The sequence below is a fragment of the Hemitrygon akajei genome, chromosome 3 (genome assembly GCF_048418815.1).
Source record: "Hemitrygon akajei chromosome 3, sHemAka1.3, whole genome shotgun sequence".
Lineage (NCBI taxonomy): Eukaryota > Metazoa > Chordata > Chondrichthyes > Myliobatiformes > Dasyatidae > Hemitrygon > Hemitrygon akajei.
The window spans coordinates 186309781-186336895 of NC_133126.1; the positions used below are offsets into that span (position 1 = coordinate 186309781).

Genomic DNA, 27115 nt, shown 5'->3' on the forward strand with positions numbered 1-27115 from the left:
ATATACGGCAGAAATGTGGCAAATGTTTAGGGGATATTTGTATGGTGTTCTGCATAGGTTCGTTCGATTGAGACAAAGAAAGGGTACAGGAACTGTAGTGTACAAAGGCTGTTGAAAATCTAGTCAAGAAGAAAAGCAAAACTTATGAAAGGTTTTAAAAAACTAGGCAATGATAGAGATCTAGAAGATTATAAAGCTAGCAGGAAGGAGCTTAAGAATGAAACAATCCAGATAAGCGTGAGGTGGTTCATTCTGGTAGGTCAAATATGATGGCAGAATATAGTATTAATGGTAAGACTCTTGGCTGTGTGGAGGAACAGAGGGATATTGGGGTCCGAGTCCATAGGATACTCAAAGCTGCTACGCAGGTTGACTGTGTGGTTAAAAAGGGATACGGTGCATTGGCCTTTGTCAACCATGGGATTGAGTTCTAGAGCTGAGAGGTAATGTTACAGCTGTTTAGAACCCTGGTCAGACCCCACTTGGAGTACTGTGCTCAGTTCTGGTCACCTTACTATAGGAAGGATGTGGAAACTATAGAAAGGGTGCAGAGGAGATTTACAAATATGTTGCCTGGATTGGGGAGCATGCCTTATGAGAATAGGTTGAGTGAACTCTGCCTTTTCTCCTTAGAGCGGTGGAGGATGAGAGGTGACCTGCTAGAGGTGTATAAGATGAGAGGCATTAACCGTGTGGATAGTCAGAGGCTTTTCCCGAAGGCTGAAATGGCTAACACGAGAGGGCACAGTTTTAAGGTGCTTGGAAGTAGGTACGGAGGAGATGTCACGGGCAAGTTTTTTATGCAGAGGGTGGTGAGGTTGTGGAATGGGCTGCCAGAATGGTGGTGGAGGCAGATACGATAGGGTCTTTGAAGAGACTCCTGAATATGTACATGGAGCTTAGAAAAATAAAGGGCTATGAGTAACCCTAGGTAATTTCTAAAGTAAGTACATTTTCAGCACATCATTGTGAGCCAAAGGGCCTGTATTCTGTGTAGGTTTTCTATGTTTCTATGTAAAATAAATATATTGAGGAAAGGAAAATGGCAAAATAAAAGACACTTTATCAACTGCAGGGTTTTCTGAAGTTGAGTTTGATTATGCCTTTCGGTTGATTATGTTGACTCAATGTCCAATTGTCCATCTGTTAATCTTTCTCTTTAGTACTTGCAGTTCGTCAAAATTATTTGGTATAAAGAAGGAAATCTTATTCATACTTTAGCTGTATTATTAATTTACTCAATTTAATTTTCTCTCTTTGCTCACTTTAGTGTTTCCATATGTACTGATTTGCTTTCCGGGTGAATTATGACTTACAAATACAGTATATTCCCATGCCTCATATGAACATTTTAGGTTTAGAAAAACATGATCATGGTCAATATCAAAATATTTTGATGAAAGTGCCACCCAACTGATTGATGTGATGTGGTCCATTGGCTCAGCCAATGGAAGCTCAGGCTGGCTAATTAAAGTTTCCAGAATTATTACTATTTTAATAATTCATGATAGAACAAAAATGTTGGCAGATAATTTTGCATCTGTTTGCAAAAACGTGCTAAATGCAGACTTGCTAGATATTTTGGCTGATTTACCATGGATTCTCTATTTTACCCTTTAATCTAATACTTAATGTGTTGAGCTACAGTTTTGCTGAAAATATAATCCCATCAAACAGCTATTTTGTATTGTTGTGAATTTTAAATATTTTTAAATGTTGAGTTGGTTCATGGCAAATACAAATGGCACAAGTCCTATTTACGTAAATGGTTATTATTTTCATTTAAACTTTTCTTTCCTTTCTGCCAGTTTAAGATGGTGCTAGTGAAGCACAGTGAAGACTTTCTGGTAGCAAACAAAATGATAAATTACTGTATCAATCATACTTGTTCTCGGATTTAATCACTGTAATCAATAGCTTGTAACTTTCCTTTTGGAGTTGAGCTTTTGCAGCACCTGTATGACCTGGTATTTTTGTGATCCAAAATGGCGGTGCGACGCAGCTTGCAGCGGCCACTCCGGAACTGATTATCTGTTATTTGTGAAGTGGGGTGCTGTGCGCAATCATAATCGATTGAAAACGGACATGGAAGCATGGAGAAACATTGGAAAATTCCAGGATGACCTTCTTCGTTGCTGCTGCTGTGAGGTCTGGGACTCTGCTGGGAAGAACGGTCCTCGGGATCGCGTTGCTGATTGCTGTTGGCAGGGCCGTCTTAATACACTCGGCAGAGGATGGTGCTCGGAGAAACTGTGCCAGAGGGGATGGTCGTCGGCTCGGAGGTTCGACAGATTCGGAGTCCACTGCGGTCAGGTCACTTTCGGTGTGTGCTGCGTCTGCGAGACTGGTTTCGATGGAGCTTCCATTGTGTGTTGCGTCTGCGAGGCTGAGTCAGGGAACGCCTTGGAAGTTCATAGCGGGGGTACTCCCTTCTGCCACTGGTGTGGGATGGCGAGTCTTTCGGGACCCTGGGGACTTGTGGAAACTGTGGTGATTTCTTTTGAACTTACAGTCCTTTAATATCTTGGACTATTTTTACTGTGCCCATAGTCTGTTTTTTTTTTATCAATTATGCTATTGTTTGCACTGTTGTAACTATATGTTGTAATTATGTGGTTTTGTGCAGGTCTTGTAGCTTTAGTTTTTGGTCTTGTTTTTGTCTAGTGGATTTGGAGCTCCTTTCCGGGGAACGCGCTAGACGGTAGCGCGATATTAATATGCAGTAGCCTCTCCGGACTCTGGATTGGGGATTGCCAAACGTTACGTGGATTTTCTGGTGTAGTCTGTTTTGTCATATGCTTTTGTGATATCATTCTGGAGGAACATTGTCTCATTTTTTAACTGCATTGCATTTGTGGTTTCTAAATGACAATAAACTGAATCTGAATCTGAATGAACTGAAGTCCTAAAGGTGCAGGATGGTTGTGGTGTGGCATGTACAGCTGATTTGTGGCGATGGGATCCAGCCTTGAGATTGGGGAATGAACCAATGATTGGTCATTGCTGGGGCAGACATGGAGGTGATTCGATGAGGCAAGGCAGAGTGCAGGTGGTGGGGCCTGGGCTTGAATGAGGAAAGACCCAAGGTTTGAACTGTTTAAGTGCTGGGCTGAATTGGCAAGGTCAGGTATGGGCCAGATCCCGGCCGCGGGGCCTGGGCTTGAGAATGTATCAGACTGATAGGCCCTGGGTCTAAGAGTTGAGGAATGACCTAAGATAGGTGGCGTTGTGGTTAATGAAGTAGGTTTTCAAAGCTTGCAGAGAGATTTAGGCCAGTTAGAAGAGTGGGCTGAAAGATGGCAGATGGAGTTTAATGCTGATAAATGTGAGATGCTACATTTTGGTAGGACTAATCAAAATAGGACATGCATGGTAAATGGTAGGGCATTGAAGAATGCAGTAGAACAGAGTGATCTAGGAATAATGGTGCATAGTTCCCTGAAGATGGAATCTCATGTGGAACTTCAGGTTCCTGGGAACCACCATCTCTCAGGATCTGAAGTGGGAGCAGAACATCAGCTCCATCCTGAAGAAGGCCCAGCAGCGGATGTACTTCCTGCGGCTCTTGAGGAAATACGGTCTGCCTCAGGAATTGCTGCTGCGGTTCTACACTGCAGTCATTGAGTCTGTCCTGTGCACCTCCATCATTGTGTGGTTTGGAGCCGCCACCAAGCAGGATAGAACCAGACTACAGCGCACAGTGAGGACTGGCGAGCGCATCATTGGAGCCTCCCTGCCCTCTATTGTGGACCTGTACTCTTCCAGGTTGAAGAAGAGGGCGGGGAACATCATAAAGGACTCCTCCCATCCTGTGCACGGACTGTTTGATCTGCTTCCGTCTGGTAGGTGCTTCAGATCCCTCCAGACTAAGACTAATAGGCACTGGAGAAGTTTTTTCCCTACTGCGGTCACTTTGCTGAACAGTTAACTGCCGGTTAACTGTCGGCTAACTATTACTTGGATTGCACTACCTGTATGTATAATCTATATTTTCATTTATATTTATCATTATTATTGTTATGAGCAGAGAGACAACATCTGCCGGAAGTAAATTCCTTGTATGTGCATAGGTACTTGGCGATTAAAGTCTGATTCTGATTCTGATTCTGATAGGGTGGTGAAGAAAGTTTTTGGTGTGCTGGCCTTTATAAATCAGAGCATTGAGTATAGGAGTTGGGATGTAATGTTAAAATTGTACAAGACATTGGTGAGGCCAAATTTGGAGTATTGTGTACAGTTCTGGTCACCAAATTATAGGAAAATTGTCAACAAAATAGAGAGAGTACAGAGAAGATTTACTAGAATGTTACCTGGGTTTCAGCACCTAAGTTACAGAAAAAGGTTGAACAAGTAAGGTCTTTATTCTTTGGAGCATAGAAGATTGGGGGGGGGGGGGTACTTGATAGAGGTATTTAAAATTATGGGGATAGATAGAGTTGACGTGGATAGGCTTTTTCCATTGAGAGTAGTGGAGATTCAAACGAGGACATGAGTTGAGAGTTAGGGGGTAAAAGTTTAGGGGTAACATGAGGAGGAACTTCTTTATTCAGAGAGTGGTAGCTGTGTGGAATGAGCTTCCAGTGGAAGTGATAGAGGCAGGTTCGATATTGTCATTTAAAGTAAAATTGGATAGGTATATGGACAGGAAAGGAATGGAGGGTTATGGGTTGAGAGCAGGTCGGTGGGACTAGGTGAGAGTAAGCGTTCGGCATGGACTAGAAGGGCCGAGATGGCCTGTTTCCGTGCTGTAATTGTTATATGGTTTGGACAAATTAAATGCAGGGCCAGATTGGTGTTGGGGTCCAGAAGCAAGGATTGGGCAGGTAACAGCTCGCTGCTTTGCGAGGTTTACTCGTCTCTGTGTTGAACTGAGGCTGTATCCTGCAACTAATGGACTCCTGAATCAGCTGCAGTGATGACTGGCTTTGTGTCCATGGACTCACTGTCGATGAGTCGGAGTGCAGAGAGGAAATTAAGAACCTGGTGGCATGGTGTGAAGACCATAACCTATCCCTCAATGTCAGCAAGACAAAGGAATTGGTTGTTGACTTCAGAAGGAGTACCAGACCGCACGACCTCTACATCGGTGGTGTGCAGGTGGAACTGGTCAAAAGCTTTAAGTTCCTCGGTGTGAATATCACAAATGACCTGACTTGGTTTAACCAAGCAGAGTCCACTGCCAAGAAGGCCCACCAGTGCCTTTACTTCCTGAGAAAACTGAAGAAATTTGGCCTGTCCCCTAAAACCATCACTAATTTTTATAGATGCACTGTAGAAAGCATTCTTCTGGGGTGCATCTCAACCTGGTATGGAAGTTGTCCTGTCCAAGACCAGAAGAAGCTGCAGAAGATCATGAACATAGCCCAGCACATCACACAAACCAATCTTCCATCCTTGGACTCATTTCACACCGCACGCTGTCGGAGCAGTGCTGCCAGGATAATCAAGGACACGACCCACCCAGCCAACACACTTTTTGTCCCTCTTCCCTCCGGGAGAAGGTTCAGGAGCTTGAAGACTCATACGGCCAGATTTGGGAACAGCTTCTTTCCAACTGTGATAAGACTGCTGAACGGATCCAGACCCGGATCTGGGCCGTACCTTCCAAATATCCAGACCTGACTTGCACTACCTTACTTTCCCTTTTTTATTTTCTAATTATGATTTATAATTTAAATTTTTATTATATTTACTTCGATTTGTACTCCAAGGAGCAGGAAGTGCAGAATCAAATATCGCTGTGATGATTGTACACTCCAGTGTCAATTGTTAGGTGACAATAAAGTAAAGTGAACTTCAGTTCAGGATATTACTTGCTTACTTTTGTTCTTTGCACGATTGTTTTTTTCTGCACACATTTGCACTGTTTGATAGTCGTCTTTATTTTAATGGGTTCTATTGGGTTTCTTTGTTTTGTGTCTGCCTGTAAGAAGACAAATCTCAAGGTTGTATGTAGTATACATACTTTGTATTTAACCAACTTGCAGAATTTCATAATTTTGAACACCCGCTGCCTTGCCAGTTTTCCTGAGGTTCTATGGTGTGTTATTGCCTCCACAGCTGACGTCACGCTTCCACTGAATTAATTTGTTAGTCTCCAGTTTACTGCCTTGTCAGTGGAATTCTATCTCTTGAAGCATCTGGGAAGTTTTTATTCTTTCCTGTCAAGGCACTTCATACTCATTTATCTTTTAAATCAAAGATAATTATAAAATGCGGATCTGTTTCCAGGAAAGTTCATGCACTATCGAACTTGACTTTTCTTGGCTTTGTTTTTATAGTTGAGGTTATTTTAACAAAGTTGGGTTGTTGAGATACTGATGCTATGTTGGTATTAAAGTTTTTAGTTTGTATATTTAAATTGTATGTACCAATATTCTTGAAATGAGAAATTGGTAGTTGAACTTGGGCTGCTTGAACACATTGCACACTTTTTATTCAGAGGATATGTCACTTTTTCCACGGCCACTTGAAAAGCCAATTCAAATCTCAAGCTGTACATGTGACAAGCCTTTATGTAGTATAGGCATGGACAAAGAGCAGATCAAATTGAAGAATCTCAAAGTTCAAAATAAATTTATTGTTAAAGTACATGTACGTCACCATATACAAACTTGAGATTCATTTTCTTGTGGGCATACTCTATAAATCCAATAACCATAATAGAATCAATGAAAGACTGCACTAACTGGGTGTACAACTGGAGTGCAATAGGCTGCAGACTGGGTAAATACAAAAAGAAAGAGATAATAAGCAAGCAGTAAATATTAACAACATGAAATGAAGAGTCCTTGAAAATGAGTCCATAGGTTTGTGAGAACATTTTAGTGATGGGGCAAATAGTGATGGTTAGGAGCCTGATGGTTGAGGAGCAATAACTTTTCATTTAACCTGGTGGTGTGAAACCTGTGTCTTCTATACCACCTTTTTGATGGCAGCACGGAGAACAGAGTATGTCCTGGATGGTGGGGGTCCCTGATGATGGATGCAGCACTCCTTTTAGATGTGGTCAGTGGTAGGGAGAGCTTTATCTGTGATAGACTGACTGTATCCACTACTTTTTGTAGGATTTTTTGTTCAAGGGCATTGTTACTTCTATACCAGGTTGTGATATAGTCGTCAATACTCCACCACATAACTATAGAAGTCTGTCAAAATTCTAGATGTCATGCCGCATCGTTGCAAACTCCTAGGGAAGCAGAGGCACTGCCATGCTTTCTTTATAATTACACGTGCATGTTGGGCCCAGGACAGATCCCCTGAAATAACACCGAGGAATTTAGAGTTGCTGACCCTCTCCACCTCTGATCCTCCGATGAGGACCAGCTCATAGACCACTGGTTTCCTCCTCCTGAAAGTCAATCATCAACTTCTTGATCTTGCTGGCATTGAACAAGAGGTTGTTGTTGTGGCACCACTCCATCAGATTTTTAATCTTTCTCCTATATGCTAATTCAAAGGTTCAAAGGTCAAATTTAGTGTCAGAAGTGTATATAATATACATCCTGAAATGTTTTTTCTTCACAAACATCCATGAAAACAGAAGTGCCCCAAAGAATGAATGACAGTTAAACGTGAGAACCCCCAAGATCCCACCCAGCTGCCCCCCTGCTGTGCGTAAGCGGCAGCAAGCAACAATCCCCCCTCCCCCCACTGGCAAAAAAGAGGCGCACCCACTACCGAGCACAAGTGTGAGCTAAGTGATAGGAAAGACACAGACCAGAGTTACCCCAAAGGCTTCACATTTCATCCGACATTCGACAGACATAGGTTCTCTCTCTCCCTGGCAAGCGGGAAATGTAACAACAACCCACTAGTTTACGATGTTAAAAGTCGCTTCCTCCGAGGTTTGTGTCCGAAGATCGCAAAGACCTCAGGTCTTCGGGCCCACAGCAAAAGATTTCCCAGCCTCCCCGACATCATACAAGTCTTCTGCCGTGACACCGGCTCTCAATCCACCCTTCTCCGGAGCCCCAAGATCTTAGGCTTCCGAACACGATCGAGACTTTCTGGCCAAACCTTTGGCATGTCGAATAACGGCCTTTGTGGAGCCCCGAGAACGGGTCCCATTCCTGCAAAGAACTGAAGCCTGCGTGTAACTCCAGGTCAGGGTCTTCAAAAGAACCTTGAAAGGGAAAGATATAAAGGAGGCAATAGAGCTGTTTCCGAAGATGCAAGCAAAGGAGTTAGGTGCCATTATCCCTCGTAAGCTCTGCCACCACCTTTTAATCTCTGAGGAAATCAAAATAATTTATTTTTAAACTTTGTATATGAAATGATAATGTAAAATACATTATAAGTGATTGACAGCCTATCAAGTGTGACTGATTATTTTTAATAACCTGAGGCAACCAGCCAGCAATCCGTTGTTAGTGTCTATTAGTGCTGCATGTACCATGATTCAGTGAAAATCTTGTCTTGCATGCCGTTTATATAGATCAATTCCTTACACAGTGCATGTGTAATAACAATACATAATAAAATGTAACAGCTACAGAAAAAGTGCAGCACAGGTAAACAATAAAATGCAATTTCTTAACGAGGTAAATTGTCAAGCCAAAATACTATCTTAATGTACAAAGGGCTGTTCAAGAGTCTGATTAGTGGGACCTTCCTTGATCCTGTGGATATGTTTAAGGTGAGGGGCATTTATTTCATCAGTGCCAAATCTTTAACTCTTAACTCTAAAATGTCCAGTGGTTCTAATGCCTGGTCCACTCATTACTGTTTTCTTCTGTCAATTTCCCTTATCCAGATAGTGTCACTGTTTAGTTTCAAATTCTGTTGTCTCCAGGTATGCACAACTATAAGGGGCACAAATAATAAATAATATTTCTCCTTGGCAGAAATGTTTTAGACTAGGGGACAGGTTTAAAGGGAGGAATGAGAGATTTATAGGAAATCCAAGGAAGATTTTTTCCCCCTCCACTTGTGGTTGATTTGGGAATTCTGCCTGACAAGTTAATGGAATCACTTCAAAATTTAAGAATCATGTTGGGCAAGCATTTGAATCAGCAAGGCTATGAACTGGATGCTGTGATTAGTATAGATGGGTATTTGATAGTTGGTACACAATTGGGGCAAAAGGCCTGTTTGATAGAAATCCATCTACCTTCTATCCATGCCAGATGACCTGAAATTTCAGCAATCCTTTTCCTTCCAAGATGCTGCTTGAGTTCCTTTTGCATTATGCTCTGTCTCAGAGTATTGGCATTCTATTAACATAACCTTTGTCTCATCTTTCACTATGTGGCCTATAAGATGTGGAAGCAGAATTAAGCAATTTGGCCCATCGAGTCTGCTCCGCCATTCCATCATTGCTGATTTATTATCCTACTCAACCCCATTCTCCTGCCTTCTCCCTGTAACCGTTGATGCCCTGACTAATCAAGAACCTATCAACCTCTGCTTTAAAAACACTCAATGACTTGGCCTCCACAGCCATCTGTGGCAATGAATTCCACACATTCACCACACTCAGGCTAAAGAAATTCCTCCTCAGCTCTGCTTTAAACGGTCGGCCATCTGAGACTGTGCCCTCTGGTCCTAGACCACTCTATCTAAGCCTTTCAATATTTGATAGATTTCAATGAGAACCTCCTTCATTCTTCTAAACACTTCTTATATACTAACCCTTTCATTCCAGAAATAGTTCTTGTGAACCTCCTGTGGACCCACTGAAACGTTAGCACATCCTTTCTTAGAAACTGCTCGCAATATTGCAAGCGTGGTCTGACTAATGTCTTATAAAGTATTATATGCTTGCTCTTGTATTCAAGTCTTCTCAAAATAAATGTTAACATTGCATTTGCCTTCCTTAAAATGGACTTAATCTGCAAGTTAACCTTTAGAGAATCCTGCGTAAGGGCTCTCAAGTCCCTTTGCACCTGTGATTTTTGAAGTTTCTTCCTGTTTAGAAAATAGCCTGCACCTTTATTCCTTCTACCAAAGTACATTATCATACACTTTCCTATACTCTATTCAATTTGCCACTGCTTTACTCATTCTCCCAATTTGTCATAAGTCCTTCTACAGATTCCCTGCTTCCTCAACAGTACTTGCCTATAACTGTAACATCTGCAAACTTGGTCATAAAACCATCAATTCCATTGTACAAATTATTGACATGTAGTGTGAAAAGAAGCAGTCCAAAAACTGACCCCTGCAGAATACCACTAGTCAGCAGCAGCCAATCAGAATAGGCCCACTTAATTCCTACTCTTTGCCTCCTGCTGATCAGCCAATCTTGTATCCATGTTGGTATCTTCCCTGCAGTTCCAGGGCTTGTTAAGCAGCCTCAGGTGTGTCACTGAAAATCCAAGTAACCTGACTCTGTCTATCCTGCCTGTTATTTGAACAAATTTGTCAAGGAAGATTTCCCCTGAAGGAAACTATGCTGCCTTTGGTCTACTTTATTATGTGCTTCCAATAACTCAAAAACTTATCCAACATAGTGGAGTTCAACATCTTTCCAACAACTGAAGTCAAGCTAACTGCCTATAATTTCCTTTCTTCCGCCTCCCTTCTTTCTGAAAGAATGCAGTAACTTTTGCAAATCTCCGGTCCTCCAGAACCATGCCAGACTCGACCGATCCTTGAAAGATCATTGCTAATGCCTCCACAATTTATTTGGCGACCTCTCTCAGAACCCTGGGTGTAATCCATATGATTGAGGTGACTTGTCTAACTTCAGACCTTTCAGTTTCCAAGCATCTTCTCCTTAGTAGTAGCAACTACACTAGTTTCTGCCCCCTGACACTCCCAAACTACTGGCGTACAACTAGTGGCTTTCACAGTCAAGACTAACACAAAATACTTATTAAGTTTGTATGCATTTCTTAATTCCCCGTTACTACCTCTCCAGTGTCATTTTTCAGCAGTCCGAAATCTACTTTGGCCTTTCTTTTACTCTATATGTCTGAGAAAACTTTTGGTATACTCTTTTATATTATTGGCTACCTTGTGTTCCCATTTCATCTTTTCTCTCTTGTTGCTTTGTTTAGTCGCCTTCTGTTGATTTTAAAAGCATCCTAATCCTCTAACGTGTCACTAATTTTTACTATATTATATGCCTTCTCTTTTGCTTTTTATGCTGTCTTTGACTAATCTTGTCAGCAAGGTTGTCATGTCCTCTCTTTTAACGACTTTATCTTTGGGATGCATCTATCCTGCACTTTCTGAATTGCCCCCAGAAACCCCAGCCATTTGCTGTTCTGTCACCATCCTTCCTAGTGTCCCTTTTCAATCAATTTTGGCCAGCTCCCCTCTCATACCCCTGTAATTCTCTTTACTCCTCTGTATCAGTATACTTCATCTTCTCTTTCTCAAACTGCAGAATTAATTCCTGCATATTATGATCACTACCTCTTTAAGGATTCCTTTCCCTTAAGCCCCCTAATCAAACATGCTTCATTACACAATACCCAGTCCAGAATTGCTTTTCCCCAGTGTGCTGAACTACAAGCAGCTCTAAAAAGCCATCTCACAGGCATTCTACAAATTCCCTCTCTTGAGGTCCAGCACCAACTTGATTTTCCCAATTTGCCTGCGTATTGAAATCCCCCAGGACTATCATAACATTGTCCTTTTTTAACACGCCTTTGCTATCTAGTGTTGTAATTTATATCCCACAACCTGGCTATTTTTTGGAGGCCTGCGTATAACTCCCATTAGGGTCTTTTTACCCTTGCAGTTTCTGAACTCCACCCACAAGAATTCTACATCTTCTGACTCTATGTCACCGCTAAGGATTTGATTCCATTTTTTTACCAACAGAACCATCCCACCCCTTCTGCCTACTTGCTCATCCTTTCAATAAAAGGTGTATCCTTGAATATTACGCTCCCAGCTGTGATCTTCTTTAAGCCACGTCTCAGCGATGCCCATAAAGTCATACCTGTCAATCTAACCGCTCTTCAAGATTATCTACCTCATTCTGTGTAATGTGTGCATTCCAATATAACATCTTAAGTCCTGTATTCATTACCATTTTCAATGTTGTTGCCATGTTACACTTCAATATCCCACTGATACCAATTTTGCCCTATCATCTGCCTGTTCTTCCTGGAAGTCTTATGATGCAATGCACTGACTTGTATACCAACTGCCCCATCCTCAGCCCTATCACTCTGGTTGCTATCCCTTGCCAAACTAGTTTAAACTTTGTTCCCTGATACTTGGCCAGTCATCCAGAATGCCTTAATGCCCCACATTTTACCCTTCTCCAAAATTAATCTAATCTTCCCTCCCACATGCTCACCTATGTTCTGTCTTGGTATTGAGCAAATGTATCTATATACAGTTGAGGAACCAAACATGGTTTGTAGAAACATGATGATCAGTTTCTAGACCACTTGTCAAGTGCTTCCCTGCTGTGAAACATAGCAGATGCTGTTCTGATAGCAAACAGTGTTGTTTACACAGTTGCACAATATCTAATCATTTTAAAAACCCTGATTCCTTGTCAATATCAATACATTCATCTGTCTCATTTTAAAGACTGGTTCTTGCTTATATTGTTGGATCCATGTTACAGAGATGTGCTATGATTGTGTCTCTCTCTACTTCCTATTTACCACCTTTTCAAGGCAATCAGTGGTGGTTGATTGCTTCAGCTTTTGTTCATAGGACAAAACTTAAATGGGTGTTTCAGAGGATAGTTGATAGTTTACTTGATTGCTGTGATTTTTGAGTCACACTGAGTAGTAATAGCAGGGTTTTTTTTGGAAGGTTTATATCTAGCAATAAGTTGATGGTACTGCCATTTTAAATTATAGACTCGTTTAAGTCATTAATTGAATTTAAATGTGCCAACTTTCAAATAATGATTTCCAGCAGTAGGAGCTGAACATGTCTGAGGTTCAGGATTACTTCTCCAATGATATAATTTAGTAAGAATTCACTGGTGTTATATATGGTGTTTAGTTTACATTATTCTGGCTAAACAATAATCCAGAAATGTTTTACATAGGATTAAAGTTTCACATTTATTAAAGTCTGCTACTTAAAACGATAGCTACCCGGATCTGGAAAATCAAAGGTCAGTTTCTGGTATGTACTAAGCTGTTTTAAGTGGAAACATTGACGTGGGCTAAAAATAGAACAATGAGCTGCAGCCTTTTAAGTTGCCATGAAGATCATTGTTCAAATATTTGGTGAATACCTCAGCTATGGTCAAAAACCATGACTGCATGTGGCTCTCACATGCACACGGATCAGGATGACGTACAAACTTGGATGATTCAAGGTGACCAGAGCACTTGTGGCATCATATTCTGAGCACCTTCACATGTGAATGGAATAAGTGAACAATAAACGAGGTCTCTCTTTTTTTCACAATTTAGTAGTACACCATATTGGTTAAAATTAGTAAGTTACAATGTATGAAAGCAACACTCAAAAGTCAACAAATCTGCTTCATTCTATTAAATTATGGTTGAGCCAGTTCTTATTTTGCAATCCTTGAGTTTTTAATGTTTTGGAGGTTGCAGTTTGAATCTGTTTTGAGTGCAAGGCAGTGCACAGACTTGTCAGTTTTTGGTATCCTGGGCTGGATGGGACCTGATCTGAAATAAGGAAAAGCCACAGTGAGATTTAATGAGTTTGATAATGGTGTTTCTCTGAGAAGGGGATTGAAGTGTTTATGTGAATGGTAGTGATGTAATCGCTTGTTTCCCGCTGGGCTGAAAAGACCAGATGTCCTGATTTTACATCTGACTGAGAACTCTGCATTAAGACCCCTAACCTATAATTGACATCTTCATTAATTCTGCTAATGAAGATGCCCCTGTAAAGCTGAGGAAAACCAGAAACTACTCACCACTTCCCACACAGGCTCCATTTAATGTTACTTCACCATTTATGGAGAAGATAAGTGCGCATTTTGTCAGTGATTGTTGGCGAATTACACTTCACACATTCAATTATTGAATTGTAAGATGGGAATTCTGGATGCAGCATGTTTTGTGTTCAGCAATGGTTACACTTTGAATGCAAATGAAAGGACATACATGAATATTACTTTCTCTGACTATTCCTTACAGTAACATTTAAAACATTGTTTATGCAGACTACATTATAATGAATTCAGAGTTGAATGAACTCGCATCTATTCCATTTAACTAATCTTGAGGCTCTGTATTGAGTTCAATAAGTTTGTCATGCTGATCATTACTTCTCCAGTTATATGCGTAATGGATTGTGTTTAATATAGTAAAGGGGGCAAATTTATTATGTTCCCCAAATTCTGTGGTGGGAGGGAACATGATGGAAGATCTTTATTAATTTGGAGATACAGCACGGAACAGGCCCTTCCAGCCCAAAGAGCTGCAGCACCCAGCTATTTAACACTAGTCGAAACAGAGGACAATTTATAATGAATAGTTAATATGCTAACTGGTACGTCTTTGGAGTGTGGCAGGAAACCAGTGCACCCGGAGGAATCCCATGTGATGGTGGACGTGCGAATTCCTTACAGACAGCACCAGAATTGAACTCTAAACACCAGAATACCCCAAGCTGTAAAAGTGTTGTGCTAGCCACTGTGCTGCCGTGGTGTCCTGTAGTTGATGATCACATTACATGGGTATGAATCCTGGGCATTCCCAGGACCGACTGAGCTGTATCGTGGAAGTGCTGCTTTATAGAGACAATGAGTTAAGTTTCTTCAGGGAAAGAAAGTCATTTAAAGAGCCTTCTTGGCAGAATCTGTTGCACAAAGAAAGGATTCTGACATTTTGGTCAATGGTCTCCGCTGCTGTCACAATGAGGCCACTCTCAGGTTAGAGGAACAACACCTTGTTATCCATTTCGGCAGTTTTCAACCTGATAGCATCAACATCGACTTCTCCACCTCCCCTTCTCCCTTCTTCTATTCCCTATCCTGACTCTCCTCTTACCCATTCTCTTCTCCTTGCCTGTACATCACAGCCTTCCAGTGTCACCCCTCCTTCATTTCTCCCGTTATCCACTCTCCTCTCGTATCAGATTTCTTCAGCACTGTATCTTTTCCACCTATTACCTCCCAGCTTCTCACGGCATTTCACCCCTTCCCCCTCACCTGGTTTCACCAAGCACTTGCCAGTTTGTAGTCCTTCCCCACCCCCACCTTTTTCTGGCTTCAGTCCCCCTTACTTTCCGGTCCTGATGAAGGGTCTCAGCCCAAAATGTTGATTTTATTCTTCTCCATAGATACTGCCTGAACCTTCTGAGTTTCTTCAGCATTTTGCGTGTTCCTTTGGATTTCCAGCATCCGCAGAATCTCATGTGTTTGTGAAGGAAATCAATGTTGTAAAGGGAAATTTTAGGAGCTAGTAATAACCTTGTTATTTGTAATCAGAATTAGCCTAAGGGGTTGGCTATTGTTGGGTCTTCAGGTGGCTATAGAGGCCGATCCAGGATGCGGATATTCTAGTGCAGTGTGGCCATGAGGAAGTGGGAGCTGTGGTTAGAGGTTGGATTATTTGGTTGTTCAGTCTTTCGCAGCTGCTACTTGTTCTGTGCGCCACACCAGAGGTTGTTCTCATGTAGTGCAGCTCCCTCTTGAACAAGAGTATCTATTGAGTGCAATGTCTTCCCAATGCCATCAGTTTTTAGATGTGATGTTGAATTTATTCAGACTGATTTTGATGCTACCTTTGAAACATTTCCTTTACCCACCAGAGGCTTACTGATCAACCTTCAACTAGGAGTAAAGAATCTGTTTAGGAAACTTATTAGTTTTCTCTGAAATAAATGTTATTGTAACTGTCCCATTTATCTATTTTCGATGTGCTTTTGTGAAATGGAAGGTTGTGGCAAATGGTACAAGAAACAAGTTAATTATTGCATGAATAATGCCACAATAACTAAAGGCTCGGACATTGAAAACTATTAGTTGCAGTCAGTGAGGCAGTTGTGCACTGAGGTACAGATGGGTAGATGAATGGTTCCAAGATTTTATTTGATTTATTATTTTATTTAGAGATACACATGGTAACAGGCCTAACAAGCCTGCACCACCCAGTTATACCTGTGAGACTAATTAACGTATTAACCTGTACCTCACAGGAATGTGGGAGAAAACTAGAGCACATGGAGGAATCTCATGCAATCACGAGGAATATATACTAACTCCTTTATAGGCAATGGTAGAATTGAACCTGGATCGCTGGCATTGTAATAGTGTTACATTAACCACTACACTACTGTGTCACCTTTTACCCAGCAGTTATAAAGGAATGGTCCAAACTTTATTTTTGAGTTGGGATGGTGGGTGAATTTTTCCCATATGGCTGCTGTTCTCTATCCAATTGCTTATCGTTACAAGTTTGGGTGATAGTACTGCTGAAGCTTCAGAGAGCTGTACTGCATCTTGTAGAATGTGTAATGCCCTGGTTAAGATTTTTACTGCTAATTCAGTAGGGTATTTAATTTATTAGCTTTTTGTAGAGGCAGTGTGTCCTGCTGATAGTATGTTTGAGTTTCAGGTAAAGGGGCTGTGGTGTTTAAATTAGGATTGTTGTGTCAGCCAATCAGGATGGTGAAAATGGAAGAAAGTTCTAGAGAAAGCTGGATGAAGGGGACGTCACTTGATGACGTAGGATCAAGACGTGGAAATCCAGCACTCCCTTAAAAACCAGTAAAATAATGTTTAAGTGAAGAAAAGTTAGTAAATATTTTTTAAATTACTTATAAACTACTCAGGATTGTCTTAAGATATGTCTCCTAAACAGAAGCAGAAGAAAACTACTACTTTGAAGACAACACAAGTTGGAAAAGAATCAAGGCTGGCCGCCATCAAAGAGCCTCGGGCTCTAGTGCATTTACCTCCGGCGATACAGAACAGGAAATTGCGGCAACATCAACCATGTCCAAAAAAAAAAGAGCAACAGGAATTGCGCATGCATGAAGGAAGGGGCATACGCAAACACGAGCAACCCAAACTACAAATCCCAGCTATGACCGGAACTGAAAGTGTAAGTGAGTATGAGGTGGAATCAGATTCTCTGGATAAATCAGACGAAGATGAAGAGACAAATAAAGAAGAGCAACAGGAAGAGGTTGGAGGTGATATTGAAGACATAAAAAAATCTTTGGTGCAAATAAAGCATGAATTAAAAGCATTAAAAGTAATAAAAAATATTAAAAATATGAAGATTATGTTTGATAAAATGATGAAAAGACAGGACAAAATGGACAAGAAAATTAAAAACTTGGAAGAAACAATGGAAGACACCATTGACAGAGTGAATAAAATGGAAGATAATATTTCTGCCTGGACATCAGAAAGAAAACGGTTGTTGGAAAAAGTGGATGTACTTGAAAATTTTAGCAGATGAAATAATAATAAGATTGTTGGACTTAAAGAAGGTATAGAGGGAGAGGATACAATAAATTTTTTTCAAAAATGGATTCTGGAAATTTTGGAAATGGAAGAAGGAACCCAGTTAATTGAAATTGAAAGGGCTCACAGAGCCTTAAGATCAAGACCTCAAGTTGATCAAAACCCACGATCAATCTTGATAAAATGCTTAAGATATCAAGATAAAGAAAAGATCCTGAAGGCGGCTGTCCAATGTGCCAGAAAGAGAAACGGGCCATTGGTGATAAAAGGGAAAACGGTTCTTTTCTATCCTGATATAAGTTATGACCTTTTGAAGAGAAAGAAGGAATTTAACCCAGCGAAAAAGGTTTTATGGGAAAAAGGTTATAAATTTATATTGCGCCACCTGGCAACCCTGATAATTTTTTTGGCTGACGGAAAAAGAAGACTTTTTACTGATTATCAGGATGCGGAGGAATTTGCACAAGAACTCCCAAATATTTGCTAATCACAGTCAAAGATTTAAAAGTGAAACGGATTAAAGATTAAGACAGGGGCAGTGAATGGAGTTGATGGATGTTTAAGGACAGAAGAATATTTAAATATATTCTTAATTATATGATACAGGGGGAGAAAGATAAAAATTTGAGAAATATTAATCGAGAGTAGTGATATTATTTTTTTCTTCTCTTGTATATACTTTTTTATGTTATGGGGAAGCTGGGGGAACTTCAGATTGATTGCTACGGGATTCACGTGTGTAATCATGGCGATTACCATGACCCGTACAACGGAGGGGGGTAATGTTGTGTTTTTTTTTATTCACAACATTAGTAGGGGGGTATTGTTATTTTTTTCTTTATAATCTATTTTTCTTTAACCTTTCTTTCTTTGCCTGGACAATCGGGGGGGGGGGGGGGAGAAAGACACATAGCAACACGTGTTTTAAAAAGATTCCCCAAGGTACTACGAAAGTTGAAAAGTTAGGTATTACTATAGACTGGAGTAACCCTGTTAAAAATAATGACTAATTTACTGAATTTTTAAAGTTTTAATGTTAATGGGCTTAATGTACCGGTGAAAAGAAAAAGAATTTTAACATACATTAAGAAAATGAAAATAGATATAGCTTTTTTACAAGAAACACACTTAACAGAGATAGAACATCAGAAATTAAAGAGAGATTGGGTCGGAAATGTTATTGCAGCTTCATTTAATTCAAAGGCGAGGGGAGTTGCAATTTTGGTTAATAAAACTTTACCAATTAAAATACAAAATGAATTAATTGATTCTGTGGGGAGATATGTAATTATACATTGTCAAATTTTTTCAGAACTATGGACTCTTATGAATATTTATGCACCAAATGAAAATGATGTAAAATTTATACAAGAGGCCTTTTTGAATTTGGCTGACGCACATGACAAAATATTAATAGGTGGAGATTTTAATTTTTGTCTAGACCCAGTTTTAGATAGATCAACAACGGTTGTTACAAAATCAAAAGTAGCAAAATTAATTTTATCATTGATGAAAGATTTAAATTTGATTGATATATGGAGAAGAATTAATCCAAAAGAAAGAGATTACTCATTTTATTCAAATAGACATAAAACTTATTCAAGGATAGATTTTTTCCTATTATCAACGAATATTCAAGACAGAGTGAAAAATATGGAATATAAAGCGAGAATACTGTCAGATCATTCCCCCTTGACAATGACAATGATAATGATGGATAAAGAGGAATCGATTTACAGATGGAGATTTAATTCAATATTATTAAAACATCAAGATTTTTTTGATTTCATGAAAAAGCAGATCAGTTTTTTTTAGATACAAATTTACATTCAGTTGATGATAAATTTATAGTATGGGAAGCAATGAAGGCATATTTGAGAGGCCAGATAATAAGTTATACTTCTAAAATTAAGAAGGAATATATGGTAGAAATAGATCAATTGGAAAAAGAGATTACAAAATTAGAAAAAGAATCTCAAAGATATATGACAGAAGAAAAACAAAGACAACTTGTTAACAAGAAGTTACAATATAATACACTTCAGACATACCGAACAGAAAAAGCAATTATGAAAACTAAACAGAGATATTACGAACTAGGTGAAAGATCACACAAAATTCTTGCTTGGCAGTTAAAAACAGACCAGATTTCCAAAATGATAAATGCAATTAGAACAAGTGTAAATAAAATTACTTATAAACCTTTAGAAATTAATGAAACTTTTAAGAATTTTATTCTGAATTGTATCTATCAGAATCACAAAATGATAATGTCGAGATAGAAAGGTTTTTGTCACAAATAATTCTTCCAAAATTGAATTTGGAAGAACAGAAGGGGTTAGATATGCCCTTTACATTAAAAGAGGTCAAAGAAGCTTTAGGATCACTTCAGAGTAATAAATCCCCAGGAGAGGATGGTTTTCCGCCCGAATTTGGTACTTTTTTACACTCTACTTGGTCTTGTTTCAAAATTCAACCTTTTTGGACAAATTTAAGAGTTTTATTGGAACAAATTGTTGGAACATAACTTCCACATAATCCAACATTATTTTTACTAGGCGATATTGAAGGGATAAAACCGAAATCCAAACTGAATAAATATCAGAAAGAATTCATAAAAATTGCATTGGCAGAAGCCAAAAAGGCTATTGCAGTTACTTGGAAATCGGATTCATACTTAAGTATAGATTGTTGGAAGAATGAAATTTTCAGCTGCATTCCACTTGAAAAAATTACTTATAATTTAAGAGATAAATATGAAATATTTCTGAAAATTTGGCACCCTTATTTACAAAAGATAGGATTAAATATATAGGTGCTCTGAAGATAAAATTATTGGTTATTTGGGGAAAGAAATAAATATATATACTAAAGCTATTATGAACTCCATGGAGCATGTGGGGATCTTCTGATATCCAGGCATTCTTTCTTTCTTTCTTTCTTTCTTTTTTCTTCTCTCTTTTTTTTCTCTTTCTGCAGGGTTATGTTAGGGGGGAGGGGGGAAGGGTTGATAATTTTTTTTTCCTTTTGTAACTATTTAAAAATTCAATAAAAAATTTATTAAAAAAAAAAAGCTGGATGAAGAGAGGTTTGTGACGAATGCTGGTGGAGTTTTTGATCTCTTTGGTGGGAGCTGCGGAGGGGACAGGAGGAAAGATAGCTGAGGTCGCTGTGGGAAGGAGTGTCCTTGGTGCATAAAAGGTGCTTTGTACAGCTGAATGGCTCCAAGGAGGAAGGGCCAGTAATTCCAAGAGAGTGTCCATTTGTTTGAGATGGATTTTGAGTGACATTTGGAATGTGTTGTGTGCTCTCACGCAGACTGTGGGTCCAATGCTCGAGTAAAAAGACTTCAAGATGAGCTCCGACGATGTGCACATTTAGACTGGTTTACTGTAATTTTTTTCCCTTTTTCCTACTAACTGCTCAATAAAGCTGAAGTTTGTAAATGTACTTTCTTTATAATTTTATGTGGTGTACGGTTTGTTCGTTCTTACCGACCAACAATTGTGTATAGGCAGTATTTTCCGCAGCATTCACTCAGGTGGAGGTTTCTTTAATCCGAACATTGCGACGTTCCTGTTTGGTTGAGCCCTAAATCGTACTGAACCTAGACACCTATTATTAATGAAAGGTGGCCTTCTCACAGCTGAGTCCCGTGGCTGTTAGCAGGGTCAGCGAAGTAGCCAAATTTTGATACGAGTCCAGTGAGGGGGCTGAAAATGTAAATTGTATACACTCCAGTCACATTGTGCTGGTACAGAATTGAGTCTTTAGAATGATAGATATGGTGCTTTTCCAAACAAGCTGTGTTATCCTGGATGTTGATGTGCTTTGTATCTCGATGAATACAGCTTCAACCTGAGCCTGTCCCGTCTGCCTGCATTGACCCGTCTCCCTTTGTTTTTGGTACTACCATCGGGTGGGAGTTGCAGGAGTCTTGGGTGGCATGCCACCATGTTCGGGAACTGTTGTTGACCTGCAGCCTCAGGCTTCTGGACGGGCTTCACTCACCATAGTGCTGAACTGACTTCGCAGCCTGTGCACTCTGCAGCACATGTACTCGGAGTTAATTATATTTTTTTGCACAATTTGCCCTCTTTTGCACATTGGATGTATTTTGGTCTTTGCTTTTTGTGGATTATATTGTGTTTCTTTGTTTGCCTGTGGGTGCCTACAAGAAAGTGAATCCTCAAGGTTGTACAAACCCCATTTCCAGAAAAGTTGGGATATTTTCCAAAATGCAATAAAAACAAAAAAAAAAATGTTAATTCACGTGAACCTTTATTTAACTGACAAAAGTACAAAGAAAAGATTTTCTATAGTTTTACTGACCAACTTACTTGTATTTTGTAAATATACACAAATTTAGAATTTGATGGCTGCAACACACTCAACAAAAGTTGGCACAGAGTTAAATAAGATTGAAAAGTGCACAGAATATTCAAGTAACACTGGTTTGGAAGACTCCACATTAAGCAGGCTAATTGGTAGCAGGTGAGGTATCATGACTGGGTATAAAAGTAGCATCCATCAAAGGCTCAGTCTTTGCAAGCAAGGATGGGTCGTGGCTCACCCCTTTGTGCCAAAATTCATGAGAGAACTGTTAGTCAGTTCAAAAGGAACATTTCCCAATGCAAGATTGCAGAGAATTTAGGTCTTTCAACATCTACAGTACATAATATTGTGAAAAGATTCAGAGAATTCAGAGACATCTCAGTGCGTAAAGGGCAAGGTCGGAAACCACTGTTAAATGCGCGTGATCTTCGAGCCCTCAGGCGGCACTGCCTAAGAAACCGTCATGCTACTGTGACAATTATAGCCACCTGGGCTCAGGAGTACTTCGGAAAACCATTGTCATTTAACACAGTCCATCACTGCATCCAGAAATGCAACTTGAAACTGTATTACGCAAGGAGGAAGCTATACATCAACTCTATGCAGAAACGCCGGCGAGTTCTCTGGGCCCGAGCTCATCTCAGATGGACCGAAAGACTGTGGAACCGTGTGCTGTGGTCAGATGAGTCCACATTTCAGCTAGTTTTCGGAAACAACGGACATCGAGTTCTCTGTGTCAAAGGTGAAAACGACCATCCTGATTGTTATCAGCGAAAGGTGCAAAGGCCAACATCTGTGATGGTATGGGGGTGCATCAGTGCCCACGGCATGGGTGAGTTGCATGTATGTGAAGGTACCATTGACCCTGAGGCGTATATTAAGATTTTAGAGAGACATATGTTGCCATCAAGGCAACGTCTCTTCCTGGGACGTCCAGGCTTATTTCAGCAGGACAATGCCAGACCACATTCTGCATGGGCTACAACAGCGTGGCTTTGTAGACACAGAGTGTGTGTGCTTGACTGGCCTGCTGCCAGTCCAGATCTATCTCCTATTGAAAATGTATGGCGCATCATGAAGAGGAGAATCAGACAATGGAGACCACGGACTGTTGAGCAGCTGAAGTCTTATATCAAGCAAGAATGGACAAAATTTCCAATTGCAAATCTACTACAATTAGTATCCTCAGTTCCAAAACGATTAAAAAGTGTTATTAAAAGGAAAGGTGATGTAACGCAATGGTAAACATGCCTCTGTCCCAACTTTTGTTGAGTGTGTTGCAGCCATCAAATTCTAAATTTGTGTTTATTTACAAAATACAATTAAGTTGGTCAGTAAAACTATTGAAAATCTTTTCTTTGTACTTTTGTCAGTTAGATAAAGGTTCACGTGAATTAACATATCACAGATTTTTGTTTTTATTGCATTTTGGAAACTATCCCAACTTTTCTGGAAATGGTGTTTGTATATGGTATACATATTTTTATTAATAATTTAACTTTGAAGTAGAGAGGGTTCCAGCAAATTCTGACCATGGTCACTGACCTGATGAACTCCAGTAACATAGGGGTAGGGATAAAAAGGATTCAAATGCGACTCTACCTCATTCACCTTTCATTCCCATTGACTTCACCAACATAAACTGCTCCGTTGATGTGGAGGGAAGTTGCTCTCGCTTTATCCTTTGAATTCTGCTGAGCAGTTGGAGTGGAAGGTGCGCAGAGCATCAGTGAGTGTGTCATAATCGAGTAATTGCTGCTTGATGATACTGTTGATGCAGGATAACTGGGGCATCTTCTGACCAGCTTGGATATGTGTTATCTGAAAATGCAAGAAGGCAGCTGTGAATAATCAAAAGCTGGCTGTTACCCAGAAATATGTGTAGTCAACAGCAACTTCAACAGATTTGGACAAGCAGAATCAGAATCAGACTTAATATCATTGGCATATGTCATGAAATTTGTTGTTTTGGGTAGCAGTACAGTATAATACATAATAAACCTATAAATTACTATAATATATACATATATTAAATTACATAAGTAGTGGAAAAAGAGAGCAAGAAAATAATGAGGTAGTGCACATGCATTTATTATCCATTCAGAAATCTGGTAATGGAGAAAAAGCAGCTATTCCTGAAGTATTGAATATGTGTCTTCAGGCTCCTGCGTTGCTTCCTTGATGGTAGCAATGACCAAAGGGCATGCCATGGGTGATAGGGGTCCTTAATGAAGGATGCCTCCTTTTTGAGCCATCACCTTTTGAAGATGTCCTTGATGCTGGGGAGGCAAATTTGCAACTTTCTGCATCAAGATGGGAAATGAGAAAAACAATCTTCTGACAAGTGAAACACATAATTTTGAGTGTACTTTTGTATGTAATTTTGAGTGTAAGTTTGAGCTGCAGAAGATCGTGAACACAGCCTAGCACGTCACACAAACCAATCTTCCATTCTTGGACTCACTTTACACCACATGCTGTCGGAGCAGTGCTGCCAGGATAATCAAGGACACGACCCACCCAGCCAACACACCTCTTCCCTCCGGGAAAAGGTTCAGGAGCTTGAAGACTCATACGGCCAGATTTGGGAACAGCTTTTTTCCAACTGTGATAAGACTGCTGAACGGATCCTGACCCGGATCTGGGCCGTACCTTCCAAATACCCGGACCTGACTTGCACTACCTTACTTTCCCTTTTCTACTTTTTATTTTTTATGTATGATTTATAATTTAAATTTTTATTATATCTACTATCGATTTGTACTCTAGGGAGTGCGAAGCGCAGAATCAAATATCGCTGTGATGATTGTACGCTCTAGTATCAATAACTTTGACCGATTATTTTTATCTGCCTGTCATTCTATCAAAATTAAGATGTGCATTTTAAGAATACTAAACTACTTCCCCTTATTTTTGTTCTTATTTTATCTCTAGGGTTTTCTTGTGTATTCAAGACCAAAGAATGCTTGTGAACCTATTATCTCCCCACCAGTAATGGAAAACACCTCTGTCAATTTCATTGTTCTGATTAGAAGATTTGACTGCAATTTTGATATCAAGGTAAGTTACCATTGGGACTTTCAAAAACGTTTGCGTGGATTTTAACTGGGTTTAAGTTCACTTGAATGTTTCCAGTTCAGCTTTTGATGATCACATAAACATCATATAATGTAGTCAGGTTAATGAATAACCTGACTGGTACTGTGATAACTGATATGTACCTTCAGTAAGCATATTGGGCTGGGAAATGGGGCAGAAAATGCTTTGCAAGTGGAAAGTCTTTCTCAACTAGATGTATCTATCACTGGTTAATGAAATGCTGACCCAAAGAATTCAGCCTGCCTGCCTACTTGACTGGGAGTGATTTTAAATGCTGACTCTTTGTAAAGAGTATTTCGTAAAGAGCTTCATATGGCAGAACACAACTGTGTGCTCATAGGGACAATTTTGACATCAATTCAGTTTGCGATTATGAATTGTTGTGTGTCCTACTGGAAATGTACCTGTAAAACAAAATAGTGGTACTAGGTATGAAAGGCCATCTTAGTAAAGACAGTTGCACAGAGATAGATCACTAATAAAATTGCTGCACTTACCAGTTGGAAGTAAGGTGTACATGCAGTCAAGTCTGGAGAAAGATTTGTATTGCTTTATTCTTGTATGCTTTTTTTGTGTACATCAATCAGATTCTTAAATTTTAAGCATGAGATTCTGCAGATGCTGTAAATATTGAGCAGCAAACCGAAAATACTGGAGGTCAGATGCCAGTTAAATATTTAAATCTAAACCCAAATATAAATGCAAACACGTACTATCTTTGACTTCCTTGGTTTAAAGTAACTTTGTCATTGAGTGAATGTTCTCATACATTCAAAAATCTGTCTTATCACCAGAAAAGCATTGACACTTGTAAATGTAACATTTACCACTTAACAATGGACAATGCAGAATGACTGACAAATATGGCACACAACCCTTGGAGTTAGAAGTTTAGTTCATTCAGCATGTGAGTGCTTGAATTGTAAACAGATTGTGCAAGGAAGCCATTGTGTATTTAATATTTCAGTAATACTTGAGTAATATTATAAATATTTTGTTTGACTACTTATTCTTTGTTTAAATAATTCATTTTATGTAAAATTAAGTGAATGGCATACGTCATCATGCCACCACACTACTTGAATGTGCCTCACTAAAAGTAAAAAAGAAAATGTAAATGTTCTCCAGGAGAGGGGGAAGGGGAAGTAACCTGCTTAATTTGCCCTATTTGAATTCTTCCCCTTTGTATCAGTCATATGTCCATGCTCTCTGCTTTCTATAATGTATTACAGCTATGACCAACAAAGGCCTTTAAATTTACATTTTAAAATTACAGGGCAACAGAACTAATAGAGAAATGTAGCATTAAAAACAGGCCCTTCATCCCAACTCGTTCTTGCCCAACTAATTCAAGATTGTTTAATGTCATTTCCAGTACATAAGTGTAATGGAAAATAATAATTGTTAGTGTGGATCTGATGCAGCACAAAAAAAAGATGAAGGACACAATCATAAAAAAAACAATATATGTAAATACACAAGATAGATTGTTTGTATGTCTATGAAGTGACTCTAAGCCCAGAGCTGTGCGTACATAAGGTGACTGACAGGAAATGATGAAGTAATGATGGTTGGGGGTGTGTGGAGTGGTGGTTTGTTGGGTGGAGGTGTTGGTTAGCCTTACTGTTTGGGGAAAGTAACTATTTTTGAGTCTGGTTGACTTGGTGTGGGTGCTACGTAGCCTCCTCCTTGATGGGAGACAGACAAAAAGTCCATGAGCAGAGTGGGTGGGATCTTCCGTGATGCTACAGGCCCCTTTCCAGCACCTTTCTGCGTTTACTGTATGTCCTTGTTTTTAAAAAAAATAGCAACAATTGAAACTACCATGAAGAAACCTACATGGACAGGATCCAATGATCCCTATTTAACTTTGAGTGCATGCTGCCAACATCTAAGTACATACTGCATATGTCACCATATATAACCCCGAGGTTTGTTTCCTTGCAGGTATACTCAGTAATCTGAGAACCATAATAGAATGAATGAAAGTCCGAATCCTTACCCTAACCTGAGCCCAACAGGGCAGTCAAACAACCAGTGTACAAAAGACAAATAGGAAAGAAAAAAGGAATAATAATATTGATATGTAAGCAATAACTATTAAGAGCATGAGAAGAAGAGTCCTTGAAAGTGAACAGGTTGTGTGAACAGTTCAGTGATGGTGCGAGTGAAGTTGTCCCCACTGGTTCACGAGCCTGATGGTTGAGGGGAAATGACTGTTCCTGAACCTGGGTGATGTGAGCCCTGAGGCTCCTGTACCTTTCCAATGGCAGCAGCAAGAAGAGAGCATGACCTGGGTGGTGGGGGTCCTTGATGGATGCTGCTTTCCTGTGACTGCGCTCCAAGTAGATATGCTCA

General features: G+C 39.7%; 1 protein-coding gene across 1 annotated transcript in view; it reads left to right on the forward strand.

Moving 5' to 3' along the window:
* Positions 1 to 27115, forward strand: part of rnf13 (ring finger protein 13) — a 265621-nt gene that overhangs the window by 88345 nt on the left and 150161 nt on the right. Inside the window, exon 4 of the mRNA XM_073041583.1 lies at positions 24593 to 24718. Coding sequence (XP_072897684.1) covers positions 24593 to 24718 — 126 coding nt within the window. The remainder of the gene's footprint in view (positions 1 to 24592; positions 24719 to 27115) is intronic.